The sequence below is a fragment of the Anabrus simplex genome, chromosome 12, assembly GCF_040414725.1.
Source record: "Anabrus simplex isolate iqAnaSimp1 chromosome 12, ASM4041472v1, whole genome shotgun sequence".
In the NCBI taxonomy this organism is placed as follows: Eukaryota; Metazoa; Arthropoda; class Insecta; order Orthoptera; family Tettigoniidae; genus Anabrus; species Anabrus simplex.
Genome location: NC_090276.1, coordinates 40,586,524 through 40,598,989, shown reverse-complemented (window position 1 = coordinate 40,598,989; position 12,466 = coordinate 40,586,524). Strand labels below are relative to the sequence as shown.

General features: G+C 40.0%; 1 protein-coding gene across 1 annotated transcript in view; it reads left to right on the top strand.

Annotated features, from left to right (window-relative positions):
- Poxm (Pox meso) overlaps positions 1–5,136 on the top strand; it is a 30,533-nt gene extending 25,397 nt beyond the window's left edge. Inside the window, exon 3 of the mRNA XM_068229798.1 lies at positions 4,256–5,136. Within this exon, the coding sequence (XP_068085899.1) occupies positions 4,256–5,136 (881 nt within the window). The remainder of the gene's footprint in view (positions 1–4,255) is intronic.
- The last annotated feature ends 7,330 nt before the right edge of the window (positions 5,137–12,466 follow it).

Below are 12,466 nucleotides of genomic sequence, written 5' to 3'. Positions count from 1 at the left end.
GTCCCATGGTCACCAACTCACGCTCCAATGTTCAGAGCCCCTGGGGCCCCTTTCAGTCGCCTCTTACGACAGGCAGGGGATACGTGGGTGTTATCCTAGCGCCCACACCCACAGGGGGATTTCATCTGCCAGTCATTAATCGTTGACCACGGGAAGAGCGACAAGCTTCGGCAGCCGGCACAATTCCTATCCTCGCCGCTAGATGGGGTTTCATTCAATTCCTGCACCGGTCGTATGGCTGGAAACAGGCTGTGGATATTTTTTAAAATTAAAATGAAATTGTTCTCTATATGATGAACGCAGTGTAGGGGTAACGTACCTGCTTCTTACCTGGAGGCCCCAGGTTCGATTTCCGACCAGGTCAGGGATTTCTACCTGGATCTCAAGGCTGTTTCGAGATCCACTCTGCCTACGTGATTACAATTGAGGAGCTATCTGACGGTGAGATAGCTGCCCTAGGTCTAGAAAGCCAAAGAACATCGGCCAAGAGGATTCGTCGTGCTGACCACACGACACCTCGTAATCTGCAGGCCTTCGCGTTGAGCAGCGTTCGCTTGGTAGGCCATGGCTCTACGGGGCTGTTGCGTTATGGTTAAAAAAAATAGAATGCAATCCATTGGTGTTAAGTATTGGAAATAATTAAGTTGCGTATGAAACTGTAAAAGATGATGCATTTAGAATATTTAACTAGTAGTATTTCTTTTCATGGAATTGCTTTTTTGTATTCGATTTGTTGTAAAATAGTTGTTGGGTAGTACGTTCTTTATTATTATCACTTGTAGTGTTAAGCAGTAGTAAGTTCAATATATAGTATTGTCTTTTTTTTTCTATTTTGCTTTACGTCGCACCGACACAGGTAGGTCTTATGGCGACGATGGGACAGGAAAGGCCTAGGAATGGGAAGGAGCGGCCGTGGCCTTAGTTGAGGTACAGCCCCAGCATTTGCCTGGTGTGAAAATGGGAAACCACGGAAAACCATCTTCAGGGTTGCCGACAGTGGGGTTCGAACCCACTATTTCCCGGATGCGAACTCACAGCTGCGCGTTCCTAACCGCACGGCCAACTCGCCCGGTCTATAGTATTGTAATTCGTAGTGTTAAGTACTGGAAATACTTAAGTTGTGAGCGAAGTTGTATATGATGATGGTGGATTTAGAATGTTAAACTAGTAGTAATTATTATAATATTTTCTTTCCATATATTTGCTTGTTGTACTCTTGTTTGTTTGTTTGTTTGTTTGTTGCTGGGTAATTATGTTAACTTTACTTTATTATTACATTACTGTAAGTGTCCATTGCCACCGGGATATTTCCCATTTGCAATATAGTTGTTAATAATAATAATAATAATAATAATAATAATAATAATAATAATAATTAGAATTATATTTTCATGGATTAATTTTAATACGTAAATGACAGCAAAAAATACCCATAAATATGCATTAAACTTTCAAATAGACAAGAGAAGCTAAAGTAAGCAGGAAAGTCAAAATAATAACTTGTCATACCGTCCCCAAATGTTCGGAGACATATTTATCTGTTATTATTATCTATGAAAATGAAAATGAAAACCTACAACCTGTTTTCCAGTCATTGACCGGGTCAGGGATGGAATGAATGAAGCAGGTATAGACTATTAGTACGATGGGGTCGCCACTCCCAAAGTGATTTTTAATGAATGATAGATGCTATGAAATGAGAATGGAGAGTGTTGGTGGAATGAAAGATGACAGTGAAAACCGGAGTACCCGGAGAAAAACCTGTCCTGCCTCCGTTTTGTCCAGCACGTGGAGCGACCGGGGTTTGAACCACGGTATCCAGCGGTGAGAGGCCGACGCGCTGCCGTCTGAGCCACGGAGGCTCTATTATTATCTATACAGTATATTTTAAAAAAAATTATGAAAACTTAAGTCATTCATCCGGCCATTCTATCCGGTCGAATTCCTTCATTCTTCTTTTAACTGAAAGGTATTCATGTACAGATTTGCCATCTGGTACTATAAATCACTTAACATTCGTCTTCCTCAAATTATTTGATTTTTTCAATTTTTTGTCTCTTTGAAGCAATCATATCCTCGGTTCTAATTCTGGTACGGAGTTCGTTTTCGCCTAAGAACACTCAGTGGATCAAGCTCTTTCATTTCAGCTCTTAGCTATTCAAATTGGTTGATTTTGAGGAAAGTTATGAGTGCACATTCAATTTGACGTCTCATTTCTTCAACATGTTTTCTCATTGAACCAATCGTATCATTTGTTCTAATTGAGGTACGCAGTTCGTTTTGGTCTAAAAACACTCAGTGCATCAAGCGCTTTCTTTTGAGGTAATAACAAATTAAATTGGTAGATTCTGAGAAAAGTTATGAGTACATTTGTCTCCATGACGAACATCTTTGAAGGACTTTTTTAACAGTTCGGCGCGTAGTGTTGTTCCAAGGAACGTTTAATTCAATTTCTTTGTGTGATGTATTTTCAAGTGTTTTGTTTACATAATATTACATTCTATGACCACAGAAGATCATGTGCTTTATTTCATTAACTCGAAACTTTGCAAATACATCCGTGAGGATAGTAACGAACAACACCATACTTTGTACATTGCGGGCGGAGCCAGCAGGAAACTGCTAATTATTATTATTATTATTATTATTATTATTATTATTATTATTATTATTATTATTATTACATCTACAGGTGAAGGCTTCACAAGCTACCTGTCATTTTGACATAAATATATCTTTTGTCTGAGGTTCATCCGAAAATTTGTGCAGCGCGACGTGACAAAATGTGTGACGGGAGTGTAACCATAGCAACCGTGCAGGCAGTGCTTTACGGCCAGTTGCCATGTGAAATTAGCAGCCGTTGATGGATGGCCATGGGAGACATAGCCTACTCATTTTCGCAAAGGGATAAGTGGTTTCTTTCTGAGGCTTACACCATTTTCTGTCAAATTGGGGCAAATATTAGTTTACATGAAGAGGAGTGAGGGGTTCGAATATTTTACCAAGAATTTGCATATTCTTTGAAATTATTCTTCAGAAAAGCCTAATTAAAGAACAGATAGTGTAGCTGCCACCTGGGCGACTGCCTTGAATGCAGATCAGTGGTGATTGATTGTAGAAAAAGTTTTGTGAAATATTTTAAAGTCATTTTTACTTATTTTATTGCATTTGTTCATAATTTTAAGGGCGTTTTCTAGATCATTTTAAGTAATGTTTATGTCACCAACATCCGCCCTACTAATAATATAACCGGGCGAGTTGGCCGTGCGGTTAGGAGCGCGCAGCTCTGAGGTCGCATCAGAGAGATAGTGAGTCGAACCCCACTGTCAGCAGCCCTGAAGATGGTTTTCCGTGGTTTCTCATTTTCACACAAGGCGAATCCTGGGGCTGTACCTTAATTAAGGCCACGGCCGCTTCCTTCCCATTCCTAGGCCTTTCCTGTCCCATCGTCACCATAAAACCTAGCTGTGTCGGTGCGACATAAAACACGTAGCAATAATAATAATAATAATAATAATAATAATAATAATAATAATAATAATAATAATAATAATAATAATAATATATTGGGGTGCCAAGTTTACTCAAAAAAAGAAACGAATTGCAGAGAGAAAAGATCAATATTTGCTAATGCAAGGCGTAGTCTTTACGAAATATTGATTATTATTATTATTATTATTATTATTATTATTATTATTATTATTATTATTATTATTATTATTATTATTATTATTATTATTATTATTATTTGCTTTACGTCACACCAACACAGATAGGTCTTATGGCGACGATGGAACAGGAAAGGCTTAGGAATGGAAAGGAAGCTGCCGTGGCCTTAATTAAGGTACAGCTCCAGCATTTGTTTGGTACGAAAAGGGGAAACCACGGGAAACCATCTTCAGGGCTGCCGACAGTGGGGTTTGAACCCACTATCTCCCGGATGCCAGCTCACAGCTGCGCACCCCCGACCACACGGCCAACTTGCCCGGTATTATTATTATTATTATTATTATTATTATTATTATTATTATTATTATTATTATTATTATAATAAAGTGCCATTGCTGTGTTTTTATTTTTACTCTAATTACTTTTAATTTGCCTGGTCCTCAAGTATGGTCCTTATTGTATTCCGGCCCTCAGTGCATTATTAATTGTCCATCACTGCTATAGGTTATCTAGAATTGATGTTTATTTTGTGTCGTCTTTGTGTAAAATTATTTTAATACCATTGTTTTCTATTCTTTTGTTGCAGACGCTCAGTGCCAGCAGTACGGCGAGGTGAACCAGCTGGGAGGAGTTTTCGTTAACGGGCGTCCTCTGCCGAACGCTGTCCGCCTTCGAATTGTGGAACTAGCTCAACTTGGGATCCGCCCATGCGACATCTCTCGGCAGCTGCGAGTATCCCACGGCTGTGTGTCGAAGATCCTCGCGCGATACCACGAGACTGGCTCGATCCTACCTGGTGCGATCGGTGGGAGCAAACCTAGGGTTACCACGCCTAAAGTAGTGGCTTATATCAAAGAACTGAAACAGAAAGACCCTGGCATTTTCGCGTGGGAAATCCGAGATAAATTACTATCAGATGGTGTCTGTGATAAATTCAATGTGCCATCTGTGAGTTCCATCAGTCGCATACTGAGAAATAAAATAGGTGCCTTAGTGCATGCTCATTCGGGGACTGGGACAGCGCATCATCCTCATCTGTACAGTAGCATCTACCCGACATATCCTTATCCTGCCGCTGCAGGCGCTGTAGTGCCCGTCTCCACGGGAGGGAAGATGCCTGGACCACCTTCACCGCCGCCTCATTGTATGGCAGCCACGACAGCAGCACCTAGAGGTCCACCTCCACCGCCTTGCTGGCCGTCTTCCCACTCTGTCACTGACATCCTGGCGAACGCTCATCACCACGCGGCAGCAGCTGCGGCAGCCGCTGCGGCTGGTTTCCGAGCAGGAGCAGCACCGCATCCCAGCGTGGCTTCAACAGCGGGGCAAGTTCCAGTAACACCTGACCCGACAACCGCAGCGGCAGCTCAGAACTATAACTACTACCACATGTATTTACAAAGCTGCAACTCGAGCGCTGTGATGGGGGGGCATCACGGGTTGGCGGGACAGGCAACTACATTATAGCACCTTAATATAGGATCACAACTAACTGGACTCAGAGCTGATAGGGGTCCTGATACGGTCTTTATGAGGACCTTCACGTGAAAAAAGCAGCTCAGAATCTTCACTAACAAGGGAGTGTTACGGAGTTGTCGATCAGAATCTCGACGAATCATTCTACTTATAGTCCTAATATTAAAGGAAGCGTTCTGACAGTCCTTAGAGAGAGGTCCGTTTACTCCTTGTCTGGCTGGACAGAAGAGATTAGGGGTATGGTTGCCATAGAAACGTGGGCGCTCCCTCGGCCGTCGCCATGGAGACATGCCTGTTGCCAAACGTTCCACTTCTCAGTTAGATGTTGTCGCACGCTACAATAGAATGTAGCGGTCTGAACGAACACGGGAACGAGAAGGAGAGAGGAATGTAGGAATATGGTAACGCCACCCAACGGCACTACAGTAGGCCCTCCCTCTTGTGCTAGCTGTCAGAGCGCTTCTTTTAATATTAAGACTACAGAATGACAATGGTTCTAGGGCAAAGTGTCTAAATGTTACGCTTCGCAACTCACCGTAGTTCCTGATACAGCGATCGGAAGCTAAGCTGAGGGGTGTCTGTAATGTATACAACCAAACACCGGAGAGACTATTTACAATATAAGTTTGGCAACTCCAAAATGGCATGTGTGCATAAGAAGCGCATGAAAAAATATGACTATTGGTTTGTGACACTCTGAAATTGGTTTTCTCTCAAGCGGTCTCCGCCACATCATAACATAAAAGAGTTTCATTGTAAACCACGCAAAAACATCAACAAGGAACACGATTCATCTTCATGGTAATGTCTTGTGCGAAGACAGTGATAAAAGCATAGTTGCGTTTCACACCAGGCTCATGTAATGACGGCATTCGAAAGCAAATATCCCCCCAGGTACTACAGTGTTCCTAAGGTGGCTCTGTCATCGACCACGCAATTTGTACTGTAGATTCACGCCCTCCAGATGTTCCTGCCCCTTGTTCGAGAGCTATGGGCAATTACGAAACGTATCACTTTGTATAATATTTTGCTTTGGACTCCTCACCGTTCTACGCTGTGGATTTCGTCGAGATTCTCATCGAAAACTCTGCAACTCTCCTTTGTAAGAATACCATTTATTGTGCACTGTTTTCTCTCAGTTATGTTCATATCCTCTGGAAATGTTATCGACAGAGGTTTTAAAACTAGAATTTATGTTTCATGAAATACAAAAATAAGACTTAATAATCTTACCCGTGTGATGGACATTACAGTTTGTTCACAGAGGATCTTTGTCTTGAGTCTTTATCAAAATCTCCATCCGTATATTAATATTGCCACTCACATAAGTCATCGTTGAAGATTAATTAGAGCCTCTTATTCCTCATAAAATGGCAGACCAAGTCACGTTTGATCAGAAGTCCTCACCAAAGGTGCCCGTTAATCCCAGCCCTTACTGAGTGGTGTTTTTAAAAGTAGGTAGATAAAGCTGGAATTCAAGAGGACAAATTGGGGCAAACATTCGTTTATAGACAAGGGAGTTAGGGATTGGAATAATTTATCAAGGGAAACGCTCAATAAATTTCCAATTCTTTGCAATTATTTTAAGAAAGTACTAGGTAAACAACAGGTAGGGAATCTGCCACCTGGACGACTGCCCTAAATGCATATCAGTGGTGATTCATTGAATTATTTACTCAGCGACTGTAGAAATCCCATGGTGTAATAATTTGACACAGTGACATATTATGGATTTATAGCCTTGTTATTGACTAACAGACAACGAACACGAATTGGAAAATATATCCAATAGACAACTCCATTATTTAAGAAGTGATCAAATACGGCCAGGCAGGGTCCAGTAAATCGTAACACTGTCTTTAACTGGACATTTTATAGATTAAATTCCAATGTTGACATAAATATGTTTTACAGCAGGGGGCAATCCGAAAATTTGTGTAACGGAATAGTCATAATATAACAAAATGGTGTGACGCGATGTTACCTAGCAACAGTACCTTGAGAGCTGCACAGGCCACGGCTCTATGTCATGGCCATCCATCAGTACTAAATATCACAGCCTGCAACGTTGCTGGGTAACATAGCGTCACACCTTTTACTGAAAGGCAAATTTAAGATGATTTTTATTTTCCCAGAGGAAAATATAATAATATTCTATAATATAATATCATAATAAATTTTATTTATTAATGCCTTTTTCAGTGGCGAAGTTAGGGCTCGAGGCCCTCTCTTCCACTTAACCACATACTAATCAAAATCATAAATAAAATTATGAGATATTTAAAATAGTTAAAACCAAACAAAAAGTTAATAGAATTTAGAACAAATTTAAATACATTACTAAGTTAATAATAAAACTAATTAATAGTAAGAACTCTTAATAATGACTAATCCTCAGCAGGTAGTCACGGCAGGTGACCTTAAACCTTTGTAAAGAGCTAGTTTCTCTGACCTGAGCTGGCAGGGAATTCCATAATCTGGCGCCGGTCACTGCAAACGATCTATTAATTTTATTTGTGCGGTGCACTGGAATAGAAAGAGTGAATCTGGAACGTGTATTTAAGTTGTGAAATGATGATAAAAAGGTGAATTTAGAAGAAATATAGAGTGGCTGACTTTCCGCTAGTACTCTAAAAAACCATCGTTAAGATGTGTAGCTGCCGACGTTTATCAGGCTTCAGCCATGAGAGAGCCTTATAGTATGGGGTAATGTGAACATCGTACCCAATATTGTAAATAAATCGCAGGCAGGAATTCAGTGCTCGTTGAAGTTTAAGTGTTTCTTCTCTTCTCATATCAACTAGAACAACGTCACAATAATCAAGAATAGGGAGAACCAGTGTCTGTATTAGTTTGGCCTTAAGCTCAAATGGAAATAGCATCTAGGAGATCAAATTGGAGATATCTCAGAAATGCGTAAACTGGCGCATTCAAATAAACTTGTAAGATAAATAGTTTAAGCACAGCCTCATAATATTTCTTCTTTTTTTTTTTGCTAGGGGCTTTACGTCGCACCGACACAGATAGGTCTTATGGCGACGACGGGATAGGAAAGGCCTAGGAGTTGGAAGGAAGCGGCCGTGGCCTTAATTAAGGTACAGCCCCAGCATTTGCCTGGTGTGAAAATGGGAAACCACGGAAAACCATCTTCAGGGCTGCCGATAGTGGGATTCGAACCTACTATCTCCCGGATGCAAGCTCACAGCCGCGCGCCTCTACGCGCACGGCCAACTCACCCGGTCATAATATTTCTTCAGACAGACACAAAGTTGTCTATAAACAACGAATTTTGATTGCTCTATTCATTGACTCTTTTCTGTGGTTTCGTACTTTTATAAAGCGTTCCGAATCGAAATCAAAAGACGAAATAAACAGGCTACTGTATATTATAAAAGTATACTTCATTCATAAAACTCCGTCTAAATGGAAATGAAACCTCTAGTCATCATCAAAGAACATTGTACAGCGCTTGTCATTCAAGTACACTACGCACAAACGCGAACAACCGAGGCAGAAACTCGTTTAGGCACTGATTTTTCTTTAGTTTCAGATAAGGTTAAAATGTTCTTCCATAAGCTGTTGAAATGAAGCGTTGTACATTTCTTTCAAAACGTTTATAATTGAATTAAAAATTAATAAACGAAGTCGGTACAAATTAATTAATTAATTAATTAATTAATTAATTAATCTATGGTGCTGAACACATGGCCTGATTAAAATATTTTAAAAATAAATCATTAAATTATTTATTAAAAGTAACCCTAAAATATTTATTTTACTGTAAACAAGAGAAGGGGCTGCCTGGCCGAGGCGGTAAAGGCGTGCTCGGGTCGCCCGGAAGGACGTGGGTTCGAATCCCCGTCAGGAAGTCATAAAATTTAATAAACGAGATTTCCACTTCCGGAGGCGGCCGGGCGAAGAGCTAACCACTCTACCCCATCACGTGCCGAGGTTAACAATGGTGGAAGCCTTTACCTTCCACTCCTCCAAGGGCCTTCATGGCCTGTACGGAGGTGACTTTGCTTTGCTTTGTAAACAAGAGAATTTCGACAAAGTTGTGTATAAGCTCGTATTTTTAAATTGCTAAATAATGATTTTGTGCGTTCTCGTCAAATGTTTGCCTCATATTTCCCTTCTATCTCAAATTTGGTATTTAGAATAGAATGCTCCCATCTCGTAGTTCCGAATTGAGTAAAACTTACACTCCATTTATTTGATACTTCGATATTTTCCCTGTTACAATTATTTTTCTATTACTACATTAAATCGTCGCTTGTTCGGGCAAAAGATCATATCTCATGGTGTTCTTTCTATTCATCATTTTCCTTAAGACTGGTCACGCCTCCCAGCCACATATGGATGTTTAGTCCATCAGAACAATATTCGTTGTGTTTATTGAACCTTTCTGTACCGCACTGTAGGAACGCATATTTGCGTAACTTATTTACTAAATACCCATATGTAGCTGGGAGGCGTGACCAGTCTTAAGGAAATTAATCGATAGAAAGCGCATTGGGAGTTATAATCTTTTGCCCGAACACTGACGAAATATTTTGCTGAAACTTAATAATAATTATATCCATTCACACATTATCGCCCCTTTCCTTTAATTTTTGTCCTAGATGTAAGTACTATGTTACATATTCTAGGACAAACAAATGTTTTCCCCTTCTTCTACCGCTTTTCCCACACTTGTGGAGTCGCGGGCGTGAAATGTGTCGCACATGTGGGTTTTGCCTTGTTTTACGGCCGGATGCCCTTCCTGACGCCAACCCTATGTGGAGGGATGTAATCACTATTGCGTGTTTCCGTGGTGGTTTGTCTGAATATGAAGAGGAGAGCACAGAGAACCAGTCCCCAAGCCAGAAGAATAAATCACACGCGATTAAAATCCCCAACTCGGCCGGGAACCAAACCCGAGACCCTCTGAATCGAAGGCTTCTACGCTGAGCATTCCACCAAGGAGTCGGACCTTTATTATTTTCTTTAATGCTTATTTTATTTCCTCTTCTTTTCCTTTCGTCATACATTTTTAGAATACAGAAAATACTGCTGTTATTCCCGGGGCAATTTATTCTTTGTTTATTAATTTAACAACTACAGAATTCTTCCTCTCTTTCTATTTTTGTTTTATATTCCCTGCCGGTACATTTTTTCATTATCTTATTTACGTCACACCGACACAGATAGGTATTATGGCGACGGTGGGATAAAAAGAGCTAGGAGCAGGAAGGAAGCGCCATGGCCTTAAGTGAGGTACAGCCTGGTGTGAAAATGGGAAAGCACGGAAAGCTATCTTCAGAGCTGCCAACAGTGGGGTTCGAGTCCATTATATTTCGAATGCAAGCTCACAGCTGCGCACCCCTAACCGCACGGCCAACTCGCTTGGTGAAGTCCAGCGCATTTTAATCTAAGGGCAACAGTTTCCTTACATAGTCTCAATAGATGCGCCACTTCCATAATTTCTCCACAAAATAAACAACGATTTTCGTCATTTTTATCTCTCTGGCACTTAATCTTATAATATCCCCTTCAGCCACCACACCATACTACTTATTTCTCTATTTGGAAGCTTTTCTTTCTTCATTTACATTTTTTGGATAATTTTGCAGAATTCAGATAGAATCTTCTTTTCAGCATCCTTCTCTCTAATTGTTACTTTCTTTCACAATTTCTCATCTTTGTTATGAATCTCTTTATCCCATTATTCTCTCATTTCTATTCTCTCAGGCATCCTTTTAACTTTCATTAGCAAGTAATCGTCATTTAAATGTTTCATCTGGTAATAAATAATAATAATAATAATAATAATAATAATAATAATAATAATAATAATAATAATCGTATGGCCTCAGCTACCCTGTGCAGACATTTCGATTTGACGCCATCTGGCTGTCTGCTCGTCAATTTCGACGTTCCGTTTTACTCTAGGTCCGCTAGATGGCAGACAGAGTAAACCGGATCTCTCTTGGGCGTCTATGGCTGAGATTTGATTAATTTTGTCGGGTAAATACCAAATGTATCACCAGAGATCTTTTACATGCCGACATCGTACGACATGGAGTGTCGAGTGGTATGCGAACGTCAAAATTGTCCAATTACCTACTTCCATAAATTGTGTTCATATGTGAACAAATATAGAAATTTGAACGAATTTTTCTAGAAAACGAGTTTTAAATTTTAATTTTAAATTTTAAATTTCAATTTGCAAATGTAAAGAGATAATGTACAAGGTGTACGATACCCACATATTAACGTACGCATCAGATATTTGGACAATGACAGAGAGAGAGAGAGATGAGAGCAAAATTCAGGCCAGTGTGATGACGTTCCGGGGAAGTATGGTAGGGAAGACAAGGAGAGACCGCGTGAGAAATGTGAAGTCAGGAAAGAAATAACTGAATGATAGAATGGAGAAGAATAAGTTGAGATGATTTGGACATGCTATCAGGACGGAGGATGGAAGGATACCAAAACAGTGTTAGAGGCTAAGATAGAAGGAAATAGGGCACGAGGGAGGCTCAGAGCAAGATGAGTAAACTCGGTCAAGAACAGTGTAAGGAAAAGAAGACTGTAATGAAATACAATTACTGGAAAGGAGTGGTGGAAGGAGAGGCAACGGTGGAGAAGTGCCATCAACAAGGGGAAATGAAAATGTAGATATATTCAAATTTGCATCGTAGTCCACTTCACGAACTGAGCGAATTTTTTCACAGTTCACAAACTTAAAAAAGGGAACTTTTATTAAAAATGTGGAATGTAAGATGTATACGACTCTAAGTAAAATTTAAGGGTGATCGGTAAATTGTTTGCATACATGGATGGCATTTGGATAATTCCTTCCAAGACTACGACTCTTAAAAGAGACCGTACAAGCCAAACGGACAATCAATCTAAAGATAACCGAGGCATTAAGATGATAATTCAGTCGTTTCTCAGGATAGGCCAAGGCAACATTAACGGAGCGCCTTAAAGACACTCGCTCCTTAATAGTCGGAGTTGAATTGTGAACAGCACACCTAACTACCTCCTCAGTTTGTGAGGAGTTTATTTCGCCAGCATAACTAGCTAGTAATTGATATATCTTGATTCCCCAGTGAGTCGAATAAAAGGTAATCATATAACATCTCCAAAAACCTTATGGGACACCAATAAAACAGTCATTTTATTGTACTGTATCTTCTTATTATTATTCATCTTCCGTTTCCAATCTTCCAGTCTTCCATTTAGTTCAATATTCTCTCTTCCTTTTCTATTGCCTTTCGTCATCAACACTGTCTTACACTTCTCAATTCTTATTTTCATTCCATATTGTGAGTCA